This window comes from Molothrus ater, chromosome 10 (genome assembly GCF_012460135.2).
Source record: "Molothrus ater isolate BHLD 08-10-18 breed brown headed cowbird chromosome 10, BPBGC_Mater_1.1, whole genome shotgun sequence".
In the NCBI taxonomy this organism is placed as follows: domain Eukaryota; kingdom Metazoa; phylum Chordata; class Aves; order Passeriformes; family Icteridae; genus Molothrus; species Molothrus ater.
Window position 1 is genome coordinate 14,853,095 of NC_050487.2, and position 19,879 is coordinate 14,872,973.

At 46.8% G+C, this 19,879-nt stretch overlaps 1 protein-coding gene across 1 annotated transcript; it reads right to left on the reverse strand.

Moving 5' to 3' along the window:
• Nucleotides 1-325: 325 nt before the first annotated feature.
• Nucleotides 326-7,170, reverse strand: CLDN16 (claudin 16). Its single transcript, XM_036389142.1, has 5 exons — nucleotides 7,054-7,170; nucleotides 2,416-2,518; nucleotides 2,006-2,170; nucleotides 781-972; nucleotides 326-465 (listed from the first exon to the last, which is right to left on the reverse strand). The coding sequence occupies exons 1-5, from the start codon at nucleotides 7,165-7,167 to the stop codon at nucleotides 326-328; spliced, it is 714 nt and encodes a 237-aa protein (XP_036245035.1). The 5' UTR covers nucleotides 7,168-7,170.
• Between the last annotated feature and the right edge of the window lie 12,709 nt (nucleotides 7,171-19,879).

A 19,879-nucleotide genomic window follows, 5' to 3' on the forward strand; every position in this document is an offset into this window, starting at 1 on the left:
GCTCTGATTCAGGAATGGCTGGTTTATCTCACTTCCACCAGTAGTGTTGAGACAAATGCTGAAAAAAGTTTGTGTTGGTTATTTCAGTCTGTGCTTATACAAGTGGTCTCAGCACTCAAATCAAGAGGATTTCAGAAAGCGGGATCTTCTCAGAGTTTACTTTCTTGAAGGAAAGGTATTTTGAAGCTCTCGTAATGCAAACATTGTGGCATACAGTAGGTCCTTGAAATTCAACTGCATCTGTATCACAACCACAAGAGCTTGAGTCTCTGTGCAATCCACTACAAATTAAAGCAGAGCTCTTTCTGGAGCACTTACCTCCTCCTCACACCCTTGTGTCCACCGCATACATTTTGGAGGTGGCTGTCTGCGAGGATGGCAAATGCGCGTTTGTTACGACAGTGGCAGCTGAGGAATAGCCTTTCCTCAAGGAGTAGGCAGAATGGAATCTTCCAGAACTGGTCTCTGTGAGGCACAGGGAGAGAAATAGGAACTGCTGATGAGTGCTTGGTGACTTTCAGCTGCAAAGTTTCATTATTCAGGGAAAGCAGCACTCCAAGATGTGACATAGTAACAACCCACTTTATGGCATCCTTACACCTCAGCTCCCACATGAAGACCTTGATGTGCTTTCTAGAGCTGCCTAAGACTATTCCCATTTTACAGCTGAAAATATCGCCACTGGAGATGAGCCACCATGCCAAAGGACTTTCCCCACCCTGTAGCACACCCTGAGCAATGGCTCTGTCCCTGAGCTGTGCCTCAGCCGTGCTTCCTCACCTCTGAAGAGATACATACAGCAGGTGAGCAGGGACCCAGACAAGAAGCAGCCAAGTGACCCCGCCATGCCAAGCCAGCAGGACCAACCAAACTTGTACTGGATGCCCAGGAAGATGTTGTGGAAGAGCAGAGAGGAGCGCTCCACGTAGACATCCACGGCGTACCACACAGAGCCCGTGATGCCAGGGAGACCTGCAGAGAGGGGCCACACTCACAACCATGGGGGGATCAGATCTAAAGCTGTAGCTGCAGGGTGGGAAGACTTTGCTGGGACAGCAGGTTTTGGCCCCTGTCCATGCTCTGTCCTCGGTGGATTCACCCTGGCTCCTGCTGGTATCCTGTGCTGCCAGGCAGAGGCTGCACCTCTTGGCTTGGCACTCACACACACTTCCAACACACTGGCAGCACTCAGGTTTCTGCAGCAAAAGACAAGGAGCTCCTCCCATCTCAGCTGCTTGTAAAGTTGTCTCTCCAGAATTCAATTTTCTGATCTGTTTTGATTTTCAAAAGTTTGATGATGCTTTTTAGACAAACTTTGAGAAATGAATTGGAAGATGCTTAAAAGAGCCTCTCGATGTGTTTTACATGTGCTCCCAGTGGCTGGGGGGAGTTATTAAATCTGCTGAGACTGAAGAAGAGGTAGCTGCTTGATATGGCATAAAGTCAAATTATATTATTTGGTACCTAGTTATTTTTGTGTTTAAAATTCTCCCACTGGCTGTAACAGCAAAGCACCTCAGCCAGTTGGGTATTTATCACCTAGAAGGGACAGACATATTATTATCCTTTTATTAGAGATCAGCTGCAGAGATTTTGGGCTAAGTGACTTGCCCAAGGTCACACAATCTGTGGCAGAGCCAGGGACCAAACCAGGATGCCAGGATTTTCTAGTCTTTCAGCAATTGGTTTAGAGACCTACAGCAAGGTCTCTTTACTGTATCAACAACCTCAACTGCTCCACAGTCAAACAGCAATAAATGGCAGTCAACTCAAAGCAAACTCACCTGGTCAAAACATGAACTGAAAGCAGATAAACTCAACTACATGGTGTTTGAGGCAGGTGGTGAACAGAAGCAGCTGCATTACACAAATAAATCAAATAATTTATATATTTAATCAAATTTCCCCCTACAGAAAATCACCAGCCAAAAGAAAAGAAGGCTTTTAATGCTTCCCCACTTTGCTAAAGGGTGTCCTACAGAATGGGAACACAGTGGGGAAATACCTGCAAGGAGCAACATAACCCCAGCCACCAGGCAGATGCGCAGCTTGATGAGTGGCTCATCAGGAAGGAATTTCACACAGTCCAGTCCCAGGACCAGGAAGAGAAATCCAAATCCTGACAGGAGGTCTGCTGTTATCATCATGGCTCGGGTCAGCACCAGTTTTACTGCAGAACAAAAGCAGATCATTTTAGTGCATGAGGAATGGAAATGTGGGCAGGTAAAGGGGTCGGATCCCACAGGAACATTTTTTTTCTGGTGTTCAGCTTTTTTCATCTTCCCCTGGGAGTAATACCTGACTGAGAAAAGGAACATGCCTCTAATTATCTGTCACTGAGTGGAACAGATACTCTTAGTCTACACTCAAGTGTCCCCACCACCACTTGCAGAAACATCTCTGACTCTTACATACCAGAATGCTCGGCGTAGATGGAGTCGTACTCATCACAAGTTTGGATCCCATCAAAAACGTTTGTGACACATTCCCACCACAGGCCACGGCATTTTGTACTCACCTGTGGATTGAGAGGACAAAAAAGACCACAGGTTAAAATATCCACCAATGCAGCAGGTGGTTGTCTTAGCCCTTCAACAGAAATCCTGGTCCAGTTACAATGATGGTAAACCAGAGTGTTTAGCTTGAAGAGAAAAAGCAGAATTATGGAGGAAAAGGACAATGTTTTCTATGTCCCTACTAATGTTTTTACATTAGAGCAAAAAAAAATCAGACTAGACATTAGGAAAAAAACCACTTGCCTACTAGTAAGGATAAAAATTTTAAGGAAATTTCTGGGAGGAGCTGGGGGGTGGCTGACCAGAAAGATCTAAGAGCAGATTTGCTCACTCATTGCCAAACTCTTGTCTAGGCTGAGCTGGGCAGGGCTGTGGAGCAGACAACCCGAGATCTTGCTGCCTGTGCTCCCCTTCCTTACACCATCCTCCTGACGGCTAAGGAGCAGCTCAGAGAGTGGGAGAGGAGTGCAGAGGAGTCTGGATGTGAGCCCCTCTGCAGACAGCCGGGGAGGGCAGCCCCCAGATGACTCAGCTGTGAGCACTGGCTGGAAAACCAGAGGCAGCCAGTGCTGATCCCAGCCCTGGGGGTGCTGATCCCGGCCCTGGGGCTCCCTCTGTGCTGCCGGCCGTGGGACCACGCGTGCCCAAGCCACAGTCATCACCGAGACATGCGGACTGGGGCAGGCCAGGCAGCAGCATCGTGGTTAATCGCCTGTCCTCCAGCCGTAGATACCATTCCCAGCCCAGCCTTCCATAAATCACTTTAATACGGGAGGCGTTTCCATTACCAATGCAAATATGGCAACAAGCACCTTTAAAATATTCCTGGAATTGCTCACAGGAGGAGCAGAGTTAATGTCGGTGCAGCTTTGGACTCCAGCCCGCCCACTTCTGCCAGCGACACCCACTGCAGTTAATGGAAAGAGAAACTCTTCCAGCAAATGAGCTTCACGCAGGGGAAGGGGACCAGGCTTGCTCGGATGATGCAATAAATTCATTTTTCTTACACTGTGTAAATCACAAAGCAGATAATAACATATCTCGGACACATAATAAAGTCTTATTCAGGATGTACTGAGGTCTGTAGCCAACTGTAATATTTTCTCCACAACACAATGTCTGAGCCAAGCTGTGCACCTCCTCTCTGATACTGCTGTCTGGATCAAAGGGGAGGAAAAATGACTCGCTACTTCAGACTGGCAGAAGAGATGCTATTTATATTTGAATGGAAATAATCTACATGTTTTGTTTCATGAAGATGAGAAGTGCTTAACGTTTCTGAGAATCTCAGGGCATATTTAATGAAAAATATGATGAAAAATGAGAAGCAGTGATGGAAAATCTAATTTCATTGATTCTGTGCTTTTCAAGAAAAGAAAGTCTTGTAAAACAATTTGCCATGTTTACATTCAATGTATTTTTATTGTGGCCCTCTTAATGCAGTTGCAGGTCCTCTTCTGTCTTAACTCACCACTGTTCAGGCTGTGCTTGAAATTAGCATATTTTTATTAAATTACATTTTGTTCCACTTGTGTTTCTATAATTTCTCTTTCCTCCCAAACCACCATAGGCTTACTTATACTACTCTGCATTCAGCTAATCATGTCACTTACTTCCTCACTTGCTGATATTATTACTGTTTTTTAAATCTTACAAGCAGCATCTACATCTAAATTATTTATAAGGAGTATTTATAAGGAGACTAACAGGATTCCAGGTTTTGTCACCCTCCAAGCAAAACAGAGGTCTTAAGCACAACAGTTATGGTCTAGCTTGTGAAATAACCCCCTTCCCAGACTAACAAAAACTTGTTTAATGTTTTTTGTTTCTTGGGATGTTTCAGTTGTCACTACTCCTGCTACAGCCAGCATGGGCAAAGCAGGAGCCAGCCCATCTCCACACAGCCTGTGTGCAGCCAGGGATAATTGTCCCATTGCCTGGTGCAGGAGGGATAGGAACAGGTGTCGGTGTGGGGACCTGTGGCTGCCCTGAGCTGCTGCTGAGATACTCTGCTTTCTGCTGCCAAGGGCCAACACTTGCTCCCCTCTGCTTTGTTCACGGTTGATCCTTCTGGTTGTTAATCTGCTCCCAAGCCACCTTTGAGCATCTTCCCTTGTGCTGACAGCACAGATCTTCAGGCACATGGGAACTTGCTGCTGTAAAGGGGACAGGGGTCAAGGCATGGGGCATCATGTGAGGACATGGATTTCCCCATCCCATGGCTGGACTCTTGCACCATGTTGGTAGCACTAATTCCCCATCACCTCTCTCCCCCTACAGCAGACGTGCTCCAGCTTCCCTGGGCCCAGCCGAGGACTCCCAGAGCAGCCAAAATCACAGCCATGCTCCTCATCCCCCTCGGATTACAAAACACGACCTGCTTTCCCTAACACAAGTATGCATGTAAAACATGAACTGCATAATGACTGTAATACATATAATTATATCCTATTCATAATGTATAATTAATATTAAAATAATTCTCATACAGGAAAAAAGGAAAATTACAGAACAAGCGCACGCTTCTCCTTCTGGGGAAAGCGGAGAAGACAAACACGTAAGCGATGTTAGTCACAGTGTTTTAGCGCACTCTGAGAAGGTGCCAGCAGACAATGATTACAAGCCCAGCTTGAGTGTAAAACAGGCAGCATTTAACAGCAGTGGCGGTATTTATAATCCACCTGCAACAGGGAGGGACTGTCTACACAATACAGCACTCGTTGAGAAGCAGATTATGGGCTTTTTCCACTACAAACTACCGCAAAAATTGACCCAGCCCTGTCTTGATGCTTCACAGGCAGTCACTAACTTAAATAACTTTCTGTAACCTGTTGTTTCTCAAGGGAGGTGAGGGGCTGTGAAAGCTGAGTCAGGGCCCCTGCAGCCTCTTCTTCCTGGGATGCTCCTCTCCACTGGGACCACAGTGAGGGTTTCATCCTCCCCAGCTGCAGGGGGCCAGGGTCAAAGCCAAGCAACCAGCCACCACCCAGCAGCTGTTGAAGGATGGAGTTCCCTTCTTCTGGAGCCAAAGTTGCCCAACTTACCCTTTTTCCAGCTAAAAACGGGAGTCACTGCGGACTCTAGCCTTTCTGGCCGCGGACATTCCCTATTTAGAGAGGCAGTGAGTCATTAGGGTCATTAAGATCAGTGGTCAGGTATTAAGGCTGGGGGCGTTTTGCTCCATTATTTAGTATTCACACTCAGAGCCGGAATGTGAGAATAGTGGTGGCTAATGACCAAACTGGGTGTTAATGGAGCACTTCGGACAGCCCATCGCAGGTGCCTTTGCCCAGGAAGACAAGGTTACACAGCCTCAGGGCAACGGACCAGCTCTTTACTGGACTCACTCAGGAGCTGGGCTTCTCTCATCTGGTTTTCCCCACAACTGGACTCCCTTGGCTCTTCTGAGTATACTGATACCTTCATCTGAGTACTTTCTGAAAGGAATCTGAAATAACTCCCAAATGAAGAGTCACATCCTACCCAGCATCACTGAGTGCACTCTATTTGTCCTGAAAAGAGGCTCACTGAGCAGACATGCTGACCATCAGGAACTGCACTGCATTGGATCATCATCTATATCCACCTTTTAGGGTTTCTGATAGTCGGAGTGTCAGGATTTCTTGTAGCATAGAGGAAAAAAAAGTTTTTCTTGTAATTAGTTTTATCCTTCTTTCCTTGGATAATTCACCCCTCCACGTGCTGCAGCTAAATGTTGCATTGCAACCACTGAGTGCAGAGGAGCTCATGGTTTCATATGCTGGATAGCAGATAGAAAGTTTCCTCCTGATAAATGCAGCCAAACTTTCTGTCCTGGAAGGTGTTTCACCTTCACTGCCTAAACGATCCAGTTTGCCAGAGAGCAGATTCCTACACTGTGGACCTGTAGCTTAAATGTACAGAAATGAATGGCTGTGCTGGGAAGAAAATTACAAATTCACAGTACTAAGTGCTGGAGAAACAGTGGTAATTTTGGACCTGGAGTCTTTGGGGCACACCTTGCCTGTAAGCAGCAATCTGCTCCCTTGTTTGCAATTACCTTTTGCCAATAGCTTTCTCTAATAAGAGAGTGCTACTGTTCACATGAGTTCCAGGAGATCTTGAGTCCCCATGCTCCCCTTAAATTTCTGGTAGCCCTGTAGCTCAATGGCTGGTCAGAAAAAGATTTGAAGAGCACAGTTGTACATGCTGGATGTCTCCACCAAGAAGTCTGAACTACAGAATTAGAAATATCTTCAAAATATCCATGCAGGCTGGAGGTACGGGATAACTCTTCTCATGTAAAACTAGAGCCTGTAGATCTTTCCTGAACTTACTAAATAAGAGCACAGTCTGGATAAAAAAGTCTGGCAAAGAGAATTTCACAAAATACCACTTTTCTCCTGCTCTGCCACAGTAATTATTTTCATTCTCATCCACTTTCATCCAGCACAACAGGGAGAAAGAACATGAGAGTGGAGCGGAGCAATGACACCAGGAACAAACTCTCTAGCACACATTGGTTTTGGTGATCAGGCTCTCCTCACCCCAGTCTTACCTCCAGGGAGTCATCAGCATTCACCATCCAGCAGTCTGTCCAGGTAGATATTATCAAAAACGCAGCAGAGAAAAAAGCACAAAAGAAGCCCACATATTGGAGGAAAAACTTCATGCCAGCGGGTGCTCAGCACATCCAGGGAAGTGTGAACAACAGTGCCCAGCCTTGTTCCTAAAGCCAGGGCAGAGACAGAGTGTCAGTGTGCCAGATGCCCAGCAGTGACCATGAAGAGCAGGACCTCCTCTCTTGTGCAGATGCCATCTGGTGTGATGGCTGCAGGGCAGTGCTCACTGCCAGGGGTCAGGAGGAGGGTGAGAGTGCCCACGGGAGCTGCTGCAGCCAATCCACCCTGCCCCGCTGCAGCTCCTGTCATGCCTGACTGAAGAGAAATGGGGCTGTGCAGAAGGGACAGGTAACTGCAGGTAACTGCAGCCCTGGGCTGCCAGGGGAGGCAGCTATCATGGCAGGCATTGTCAAGATAGGCATTAGAAAAAAGAATCAAAACTTGTTCTCCAGGGCAGAAGTCTTGAGCCTTGCTGAGGGACACAGAGAGGAACTCTCATGTGCACACACACATTTATTCCTGTTCAATGGTTTATGCTTTATCAGGGAGCAATTATTAAGTGTCTTGGTGTAGATCCCAGGCCCCCTGGATGTTACCCTGTTGGTCTCTGGTGCAGTGATGATCTAGTTCAATGCAGAAATGTCACCAGGGAGGAAAAGGAAAAGGCAGCAGTCATGGGCCTTCAGAGCCAACATCCACCCCCCCTCCCAGAACTCTACATTTTGAATTTAAGTCAAACCTTGATACCTCTCATGCCCTAGGCCTCAATTTGTTCATGGCATGAGTACAACTCCCATGTGGAAATCTTGAAGTTTTTAGACTAGTGCAAGTCTGGAGGATTTCAGTTGGTTGGAATTTCCCTGCTTGCTTACTCTGACTGCAAGCTTCTGTTTTCCTGCCAGGCTCTGCAGGTGAGCAGGGGTCACACAGGCTGCCAGGGGCAGAAGGCTGGGGCCTCTGTAAGAGGCTTCTCAATGTCTCCTCTCGTGCAGTGCTGAGAAAGCCATCAGGGCTCCAGAGCACCTTTCAGGAAAACCATGGGAGTGCAACTAGAAATTGCTCCCACGCCAAAGGTACAAAAGCACAGAAACCTTCGCATCCTCAATGATCATTATTTTTGAATATAAAGAGAAGCAGTAACAGGCAGAAGACCTGCCTTGAATGGAGAAATATTCAACACTGGGTAGAGGAGCAGACTCCTGCTCTGCGTTCAGTTTTGCTTCCAGCTGCTTGCCCAAGCTGGCGGTGTCTGTCATCTGAGCTGTCACCTCCAGATGGAGCCAAGCGGCACCTTTACAGCACTGCTCAAAGCTTCTGCTTCTCCGGGATTCCCTTTCAAATACCACAGCAATGAGAAGGTTATTCCTACAATAGATAACCCGTATAATTCCAATCATAACCTCATGACACAGTTTTGCTGACAGAGATCACAACTTTTACCCTCGATGCCAGGCTCATTCCACTCCTCAGAGGTCACCCTGTGGAATAGGTCCTCAGCACATGCTTAGGGAGGCTTAAGTGGAGAACAAAAGTCCCAGGTCATAAAGCCAGGGTATGCAGGAGGGTCTGCTGATTCAGTTTTCTGCTTTCTGTTTCTTAATTCCATTTATAGAAGCTGACGAGTGAGGAACTTTTCTTCTTCCATCTTTCCCAGATGCAGGTCTTGATGTGGCTATGTGGATATGATGCTTTCTGCTGAGTTTTCTGGTATCCAAATGTCAGGATTAGTCAAAGAAACCGTCATGATTTTCACTTCATGGCTTTCTTTGACAAAGGTAGCTTTGTGTTTTCAATAGTCCTGACCCATGGGGACACGGCAGTGGCCACACAGGTCCCATAAAGGATCATGACTTTCATTAGCACATATATGTATATAGATTACATTTGTCTGAGACAGGTACTGAAAATACACATCATCTTTCTATATTTGTCTTGTTCTAAGTTCATTAACCTCTGTCTGCAACCATTTCTAAAAAGCATCCTAGTCAGTTATTATTAGTGGTAACTCAGAAAAAGTGGTGTGGTGAGATAGAACAGGCCTGAAAAATCTGAGACAGCCTTCCCACAATCAGCATTAAGTCCTTAGCAAGTCAAGATCAGAGTTTAACAGCAACAGAGCCTGGATTAAGCAGGAAATGTATTATAGCCATTGCCTTCTCCTTCTGTCCTGTACCAAATCCTAGCCACTTTCAGAGAGGATAAGCCCAGTGGAAAGAAAGGGGACATTTTCTCTTATTTGGTGCATGGTGGAAGTGTCTCAATACGAGCATGACAGAGGTAGAAAGTGGAAATCTCCCATAACAGCCAGAGAGGTGTTTCTAAGCTTTTGTGCTGGGCACATCATACTCTGTTCTTCCAGCCCAGCCCATGAAACACCCATGGACGTCAGACCAAGAGGCAAACTCCACCAAGGGGGGGAGGCAGAATGTGAGGCACCAGTGTTGCCTGTGTTTCACTCCATCTCCCCCCAGCTGTTATTGTAGTCCTGGTGATGTCTTGTTTATTTTCCACATGCCCAGCAATGTGTTGCTGTCCCAGCTTCTTCCACATCCCTGTGTTCACCTTCCCTGCAGGGCAGGGCAGGTGAGTGACCCTTCCTGGAGCAGGATGCCAGTGCTTCCCTGGCCATGAGTCACTGGGGGCAGGAAGTGGCTCCAGCCATTTGCATCTAGCTTGGGGCTCTGGAGCATCCTGGACTGGACAGCAAAGCAGGTCAGTATCCTCCAGTTTTCCCTGGTGTAAGGCTGCTCCAGAGTGGCAACACAATGAAGATGGTTTGTGGCTTTTCACCTGGTGGAGAGAACAATCCAATATCTGGTCCTTCTTTAGGTCTGTGTCTTCAAACACACCCATAGAATCTGCTGTAGTTACTAGAAAGAATACAATATTCTTTATTTAGTAGAAAATGGCAAGGTACATGTTTAATACTCTTTATTTAGAACAAGTCAGCATCTTCTTGAAGCAAAGTCTGTAGCTGTTTCTCATCATGGTCTGCTTTCCTAACTTGCATGACAGATGTCCCCTCAGCTTCAGAAAACAGCTCTCCCAAAATAACTTCCTAAGATGCCTTTGTATAGCCCAAAACCTGGCTGACATGACGCAGGATAGCTTTCCAGTGAATTTGTAGGCTGTACTACATATGCTAACTGTGCTTTGGCACTAACCAAAGCATTAGGGTATCCTAATATTTGATTGTCAGAGCTTGGCCTTGTCAGGCTCTCACTCTGTGTGGTATCAATGCAGCAAAACTTTGCTAATGTAAGAGTTTTATCACCTTGACTTCACTCAGTCCCAGCTCAGGGACAAATGCACCATGGGTCGATTGCTTTTATTACTCATTAACACAAGGTGGTCTGTGCTCTCCCTTAAAGCCAAGCTATTCGTGTTAGAGAAAGAGAAATGACTGCCAGTCTTGGGAAGTGGTTGTCACCACTCTACTGACAAAACCATTTTTGCAGCAACACCCCCCTGAGGTTGCAGTCCCGTGGGCACAGAAGGGTGGTGTTCTGCCTTTCCTTCCTCAGTGTCTAACACACAGTGTAGCAGAGGGCCTGGAGCAAGAAGGAAGTGGTGATGCTGTGCATTCATGCGTGGAATACAAACCTCTCTGCAAGCACCCTTGACGTGACTTGCGCTCAGGGCTTGTCCAGCAGGAAGGGCTCAGGAGTCAGAGGTGATGGAGAGTTTTGGAACGGGTTTCCCTAAGAGCCCTTCTGCTCCGTGGGCTTGTCTGCCCAACCCTTCCCACTCCTCCCTCCTGGCTGTACTGCCTCCATTTTCCTGCTTCACACAGCCCCATCCATGGACTCTAAGTGTGTTCAGCTCCAGAGCAGTGCTCTTGGGATGTGAGATGTGTACACAAATAAATTACAGAGCAGTGTGTCCCTTCAGCCATGCTCATACAGCCACAAAACCTTGGGATTTAGCTTAGCTTTAGCTCAGTAACCCCAAGGAAAATAGTAAGACTTCTGAGCAGCCTATGATTTTTCAAGCAGGCAATATATAAGATTAAAGGAAAACAGGAAAGCAAAGGCATGTTCTGGTAGATGAGAGCTTAAAGGATTGGTAAGTAAAAACTGTGTTTGTACCTCGGTGCGTGGTTGTGTGTGTCTGTATATAATACACACAGATGTGATGCTTGCAAACACTCCTTTAAAACAGCTTTTTTAGTCACTACACAGCAATAAATGCTAAACCAAGCATTTCATTACAGTCTTTTCAGGTTCTCAAAGTACCATCTTCTCCTCAGTACAATAAATTTAGTTTTATGGCTGCCTATGAAATCCCACACCTGAGAAACACATCATCTCAACGATGTATTACTAACACCACTTTAGACCTGGGGAAAACCAGGCCCTGACTAAGTGCCTTCAGATGGAGAGCGAGGAGTCCCGCTCCTCTTTAGCAGCGGGGCAGGACTCCCTGCCTGGGCGTGGTGAGATCCCTATCGGTGAGAACGTGCGTGACCACTCGGCTTTCCGGGGAGCCGCCGGAGAATACGCGCTGCCCTCGCTGCATACCAGCTGCACGCAGGTGTGTTTTGGCAGAGGAGCCGGGTAGTGGATCAGACACACCTTTTCTCGGCATGTCACAAGTTCCAGTGCGCAGCCCTTGTCCCCAGGCACCCCGGGGGCTGTTGATGCCCTGCCACGTCCCTGCGGAGTCATCCTCACCCAAGCGTGCCTTTCCCAGCATGAGCCTGAACTTTCCCGTGCGCTGATACCAGGGTGATTAAACGCAAGGGAAGCACAACCTCCGTGCCACTGCTAGCCATCGTGCAGGAAGGGGGAGGGAGAGCAGCGTGGGCATTTAGCACTCTCCAGAGTGCAGAGAAAAGCGCAGGAGAAAGGAGCCGCGGTGGAAGGGCTCTGTGTCGTGTCCCTGCTCCTCAGGGACACCTTAGCGCAGGGGAGGGGCCGTAGGTGAGCCTGGCCCTGCAAGGCTCTCCTGGCTGGAATCCAGCCCCCCCCCCGTGACTCACTTCACAAGAAACATCCGCTTCAGACCTCTGTGCCTTTCGCTGATACTCACCAACCTGCTTATCAGAGTGACGAAAGACCCTTTAGGAGACTCATCGAGAAAGGGATGAAAGTAACTAGGGGGTTAGAAATGCACAGTTTGGTAACAGGATGTTTGGTCTGCTATAAAAAGCCCAGGAGGACGAGAGCTGAGGCTCAGAGAGAACAGTTGCTGCTGTGATTCACAGACCGTGAACGCAGGAGAGTTTTGAGATCTGGTTAGATGAGTGGGGGCCAGGTTTGGGTGCAGGATTTGCAAGGAGTTTCCCTGCAGAACTCTGGGGCTGTGACTCTTAAAATCAGTGTCTGCCCACTTGCCTGCCATCTGTCCGTACCGACACAGTCACTGTCCTGTCTCTCCTCCACGTCGGAGTCTCTCTGTGCACTAAGAAAAGCAAGCACAGCATGTCCTTCCCCTCTTTCTTTTACCTGCCCCTATTCTGCCCTTGTGGTCCTGGTTCATGAAAGGCCCAGTTTCTGTTCTTTAAGAAGATGTGTTGTTCCTCACCCACGCTCTCCCAAAGGAGATCATCCCTCCCCCTTTTCAGGCTTACAGCTTCATTTGCCCTTTCTTTGTCAACAGCACAGGGCGTGGGCTCACGGAGCGCTCCCGAAACGCCCGTGGGCAAAGCCTCTGTGTACATCGGGCTTAAAGGGAGAGTTTCACCAGCAGGGACACAGCTGTGAGAGAAACACCCCCAGCCTCTGACCTCCAGCCAGATAACTGGGGTTTTAAACTCCCTCCAGGCATTGAAATATGACCTTGGGTTTCCAATGTGCTCTCCCAGTCCTAGCGATAAAGGGTGTGTTGGAAAGTCCGGGGAAGAAACTCCTTCCCTCCTCCTCTGCCAACACACATTTTTGCTTTCAGTGCAGATGGGTCTTGCACTTAGCCAAGGCTTTACAAGAGTTTCATTTCCTTGCAGGCATTAGAATTTAACCGGCCATATTTACATACTCTCTAAGTGTTTAACTCTGCTCCCCACTGAAAAATGCAGCCACGTGTGTCATGGCAGGGGCTACTGAGTGCTTCAGAAATACCTGGCTCTGATTTGGGTATCTTAAAGAGGACTGACCATATTGAATGTCAATACTTACAAATCCCATCCTTCTGTTCCTGTTTCCAGGGACAACTGCTTGTTGGAAGATGGTTGTACAGGGCCAGCATACCTCTGAGGATGCTGAGCAGTTGTTAACTGTTTCTGGCCTGTCATGAGATTTCCTACAGCACAGTAATCTGTGTGTAGGTTTGGTCTTATTGATCCCCAGAGGAATTCCTAGCAGCATGTGGAAGGGACTAAGTTCAGCAACCTGAAAAAGATGTGAAACTTCATTTCCTAATCTTTGCATTGCCCCTAACAGTCTGATCTGGAAATCTGGCAAGAATTTATGGCAGAGCCTTTCTAGGAAGGACACTGGATCACTTTATCTTCCCAGCACTAATTATCTGACATGTCATAAGGGCTTAGGAAAAGGGCAGAGGTTGTGGTGCAGGCTCACAAAAAGGTGAGACATAGCCATACCCTGAGATGAGAATCTTTGAGTAATTTCTAAAGTGCTGAGTCCAGCTTAGGCTTTTCCTGGTGTGAAGGTTGCCCCCAAAACCAGACTCACAAGTACTTCATCTTGATGGCTCACTTGGTCAGTGGTTGGGCAATGTAAATGGTGGTAACTCTGACTTCACAGAGGTAACTCTGTCTTCAGGACTGCCTGAACAGCAGTTCCTGTGGAGCACTTCAGATGTAGTCATTAGGTATCTTTTCTCCTCCCCATCTCTTTGCAATATCATTCCAATGCCTCCTTCCTCCCTTGATCTGATTTCAGCAAGAACAACCTGAGGTTATTCCAAAGAGGAAATTTTTTCAGTGGTGATTCTGAAGGTGATCAGATTCTTGCCAGTCACAGGAAGTTAATTTTGTAACTAGGGTATTAAGTTCATAAATGAGCATGGGCACCATCCATCACTGAGTTCCTGGTGGACACTTGGTAAGATTTGGGTAGAAAAGTGATTCTTGCTATAACTTGATAACTTCATAGAGAATTATGGCCAAGACCTTGGAAGCATCAGGAACATGATGAGAGAAAACAGGATGGGTAAATGGCAAGGACTAGGTCTTTACAGAGCCCATCTCCTGGGAATGCACTTAGAAAACTCTTCCATGGATGATACCAGGGATGATTTTTATCTTGTCAGGACCTTGGTGCACATCTCTCATGGCTCATGTACTGAGCATGACACTCACACACACATGGATCTGCCTTACTCTCAGTCAGCCTGGGTCTCACTCTCCTTGTTTCCCCTCTCCTGCCCTGGGACTGTGACACCAGGAACTGCTGTTCTCCATGTGGCACACGTGGGGAAAGAGGCCACACTTTGTGGCTGACCCTTCTGACAGGGCACACCTTCCATCTGCCACATCACTGCTGAACCTCCTCTCAGATGCCTCGCCACACCTGTCCCAACGTGACATTCTCATTAGTTTCATACATTTTGAAAATTACATTTCTTGTTGATATGATGTAAAGCTACCCCTATCTACAACATTTAACTCCCTGCTTTTCCTACCATTACCTCTCTAGTACTATGAAACTCATTGTTTCCAGGAATTTGATTGTGTCTGACTTTTGTTTTCTATCTGGCCTCTGGTACAGAATGTCCAGTGAAAGAACAATACTAAAATAGAAAAACTGGAAACAAAATAAATCCTACCATACGGGTCAAATCTCTTGGCCTCCAGGGGTTGGTTTTCGTGCCCTGGAATCTCTATCAGAGCTTCCAGTATTGCTTTGGGAAACAACACACGAGCAGCCAAGTGCAGGACCACCTTTATTCCTTGGCAACATGCTGCCTTGCACAGGCAAGCCCTGAGATCTGAGAGCTGTGGGTAATGACACACAAAGTACAGCTTTACACATGCCAAAACCACTTACTTACAGACGAGAAAGATTCCAGTGTTTTGGGGGCATTCTGAGGCACGGTCTCAGGCCCTGTAGTCATTTGTTGGTTGCTGATTCAGAAGAGAAGAAAAAATAAAGGTAACAGGTGAAAACTGAGAAGCTGGGGAGGAGACACGATTCCTTTCAGAGCCCTCACTAGAGAGAGATTTGGAGGAGAAGTCAGGAGTTCAGCCAGCCTCACACAACTTCAGTGTGTTACATGTAAACACATTTTAGCTACAGCCAGATGAAATCCATCATGTGAAGAGTGGAATTAAACTACTCCCAAAACTGTAACCTTATTAAAACTGGTGGGAAAATATGAATGTTTGAATGACTGCAAAAAGAGGGTTGATTATTAGCTTGGTTTATCTCCAGATGATTAGGAATTCCAGGTCATGTCTGCTGACCAAACATAGATTGGCTTTATGCTTTTTCTATCCCCAACATTTGAGAATGAATGACAGCCTACTTTAAATTGTATTTTCAGAATATATTCCCTGTGTGTAATCAGTATCAAATAAATCCCATCAGTCCCTCCAATGGATGCTGCCCCTATCAACCACAAATTTCAATACCAAGGAGGAAATCTGAGCTTTGCTCCTGGAAATGATGGTTTCAATTCATCTGTGTAGGTAAAAGCTCTGGTTTTGGTGCTGTTCACTGACCTGTGGTTTATGGGCAATGGGAGTCATTTGAAGGAAGTCTTTTCCAACAACTTTTTTGTAAAAGTTTATACTGAACGGCAGCCCTACAGGAGTGAGCAGCAGATGAAGGGTTAAGCTTTCCTTGTGCTGTTGCCCTCTCCAGCCCTTCAAGCCATGATCTTTGGCTGCTACAGCTGCTACCATGGTCAAACACAGTCTGCCTCTCACTGCAGACCAGGCTGGACACAATCCTGACTAATCCCAGGGAAGATTTGCAGAGGTCTTAGATCCTCCTGACATCTGGGCAAAGACATCTGGGTGCTGCCTGCAAAACAGAGCTCAGAGCTAAGGTTCAGCAGGGGTGTTTCTCCTGGATGGATGGAGGAGTAAGTGGGAGAGAGAGAAGAAAAAGCAGCCTGCAGAAAACAACAGTCTTTTTAAGGTTTTTCTAGACAATGTAAACCTGAGCTAAACACATGTGGTCCTACCAGTCTGCCCTTTTCCTCCAGAACCTTGGGGACTTCAAATGAAAGAGCAAGTCACAGAGTTCAAAAGAAACAAGGTGTTGCTCTTTCCTGTGAAGTGCTGAGTAAATCTGCAAAGCTCCTTCCTGTAGAATGCTGCAAGTGCCAGAAGTTTAAAAAAACAAACAGCTGAATTTATGGAGGGAAAATCGAGTGAACAAAATTAAAGTTAAAAGTACTGGCACCGGCTCAAGATTTATTCAGACATGGATCAGGGCAGGCTATAACACATTTTGGAGAAGGGTCACTGTTTTCTTGCATTATTTCCTGGCTCTACAACCAGCTGCCACCAGAAACATGGGCTGGAGTGCTGCTGTCTGGCCATTCCCATTTTCTGGTCCAGTTGTGAAGCTTGTGCCTTCAACCTGAAACCAGAGTAATGCAGCTGTGCCTGCTCTGCACACCTGCTGCTCTGTGCACCTGCCCATACTTACAACAACTTACAATCAGATGTTTACACTTATACATGAATTTTAGCTCAAGGATGAATTCAGGGGTGTCCGGGGGCAAACTTTAGTGTATGCAAGGACAGAGAACCACATGTGAGCCCGTGCTTCCCAAACACAGGCACACACAGTGAGACCTTCCCTGAGAAATGTCTAAGAGAAGAGGAAGCCAGGCTGCTCACCTGCAAGTCTTGGCAAGTGTTGAAGCTTGTTTTTGCCAGAAAAGGAAACAGGTATCGTTTACTACCCACAGAGCTGAGATCTGTGCTGAGTACAGCGCTGAGGCTGCTCGCTGACTCACACCCCCAAGGGAGTGACATGACCAAGGTGCTGAGCATTTGGCCAGGGCTGTGGCACACGAGGGCAATCTCTCTGAACAATTAGAGGAGTCTCTCTACCTGCAGACAGAAACATCCCAGTTTGATTTCAGGGACTGTCTGTACACACACCTCTTCTCATTGGTCATGCTATTGTTAAGGACAAAAATTCAACTTGCATGTTTACTTAAGAGCAGGCCAATCACTGAGGACTGTCACTAGGGGAGTACCTTTAGCCTAAAGAATACAGAGGAGATTGCAACATCTTGGATAAACCCAGGTCTTTCAGCTGAGATTAATGATCTGAAGGAATGGTATTTCCCAAAAGTCAGGTATAAAAACTAGGTGAAAATAGAGTGAAAACTCTTTGGGAGTCCCAATGGAAAAAAAAAAAAAAAAAAAAAAAAACAAACAAAAAACCAAAAGAACCTCAGGCAGAGGAGGAAAGACAGTGATTAGGAGTAAAAAGAGGTTTTATTTTGCCCATTGAGGCAGAGCAGAAAATCATCCAAGAAAAGAAATCAGATATTTCATGACTCAAAGAAAGGAAGGAAGTTCAGAAGAGGAGACTAGGTGCTCTTAGGGGTACTGTAAAATCCACTGCAAATTCCAGAGCACTGAGAACATTGATGAGTGATGAAGGGGAAAAGTGGACTTTCAGTGTTTATCTTGCTATGTAAATTCCTTGTGATGATTCCACAGAAATAGTTTCTGGGTTTTGAAATCTTTCATGAAACATGAATAAAAAGAATCAACCTCAAATTGTCCCTAGAAAGCAAAATACAATTTTGGTGTTCATGAGGCTGGCACTGTGCATGAGGGGACTGTATAAACTCTGTGTACAGATTGTCAGGGATGTTCAGTGGTCAAAGAAGCACTGGTGACTTGTGCTGCAGCCTGTGAGGGCTGCAGGAGGTGTGAGAGCACATGGATGTGTGTCCTTATTGCCTTTCATTGGCTTTGTTTGACCCAAGGCCACTCTGTCAGCCAGTAGCCCTGCCCAGTGCAGCACCATGAGGGACAGAGCAGCAATGGGATGGCTGCACAGCCCCTTAGGAGCACAGCATCCATCTCCAGGCTGCAATCCCACAGTAGTCCTCTCAGAATATTGCTGTTTCCAGTCTAAGTTCCATGTCCTTCTGGAAGGGGAAGACACTGAGCACAAATGCTCTCCTACAGTATGAGCAAGCAGTCAGACTCACACTACAGACAGTTTTGGCACAAACTGTCCCCAGAGTGCCACGAGGACGAATTCTAAGATCAACCCTAAGCCAAAAATTCCCAAGGACACAGTGGCCATAAATTTCAGTCCATCCAAGAGCTAGCAGCATGGTCAGGGTGCTACAACATGCATCACATGCTGGTGCATGCATTTCCCCAAGATCAGTCTTGATGTGCCTCCCAGTACCAGTGCAATCAGATCATTGGTACCCAGGACTCCTCCCTGTACTTTCCTAGAAGGTTCAGTATAAAGTCCAAGACCTTCCCATTCCTCCTTCTGTTCCCCCTCCTGGCTGCTGAGAGCCTGTAGACAAAGGATCTAAACCTTCTAAAAGTGTCTTGGTAACTTTTAACCCTGTCCAGAGCTGACCTTGCACTGCAGGAGTCAGTGAGGAGCTGCCCAATCTGAAGGGGTAGGGGCTGGCAGGAGGGTCAGGAAAGGGGTGAATCAGTTCAGTGCTCTGAAGCACCAGGAACCCTGCACATTCCTGTGCAGATGGACACTGTTAGACTGAAATTACTCTGCAGATGTTAACAATCAAATCCAGACACTCCTAACTCTGCTCTCCTCAGGTCCACATGAGTTTCTACCCTACCTCTTTACCAGGCAAGGAGTTGTTCCTCACAGGAATCAGCTCCAACAGCCAGCACCATGCTGGTTCTCCTGCTCCCTGTATCAGAGTTCTTCATGAATACACAGATAAATGCAGCTACTTTGTTATCTCTGCATTGCCAAAGAAAACTTTGCTGCTTTCCTCTTCTCCACTCCCAGAAGTATAAAACTGTGGTGCACAGAGACACAGGAACACACCATTTATTCACATGCAGAATCACAGTTCCCTAATCCTTCAAAAGTGAAAAAAGGCATAACTGGAAAAGTTTGCTACCAGGCAACTGGGGTGGATTTCATCACACCAGCACTGCTGCCTGGACACTGGAGACCCGCAGCCACGAGTGTTTTGAGAGCAAACCAGCTCTGCTTTGTCTCTGGCCGGTGGAGCAAGATTGCAGTGGCTTTTCTCCCCTTTGACCCCCCTGGCATTGCACAGGACTGGTCAGGTAATCACGAGTCTGTTTGTTTGTCTGTTTGCAAATCTCAGGAAGCAGCTCCAGCAAAATCTCCTAAGTCATCAGAATGCAGCAAAACACGGTGTCAAAACAATGCAACCCCATCCCTACCTCCAGCAGGACCTTTATCAGGAATTATCACCTGCTTATCTCAGAGTTTGGGATTACAGCAGGTCCAGGCTGAAGGACCCCTCTGTCCAGCCTGGGGTGAGGGCGGGCAGCACCACCCAGCCCATGCTGTGCCCTCTGAAGGAGACATCATTTCCTCACTTTGCCTGCTATGATGCGTCAATATTCAAATATTCGTGCAGGAGAAAGGGAAACTAGAGTAACTGGACAAACACACATCCAAGACACAGGACACTCCTTCCTGGTCTGTAATCTCCTGGTTCAATAAACCTTAGCAATTCACTGAAGAGAAATTTCTCCCAGTAATGCAGAGGTGCACCGTCCTTATTAAAATGGTAGGTTCAAAAGTTTGGATTTGTTCGTGGATGATGAGTGTTTGCACAGCTGCCTCTCTGAAAGCCCTTCAAAATCAGAGTGCTCATGATTCCCATGGCCGCTCTACTGCCTCCTCTGTG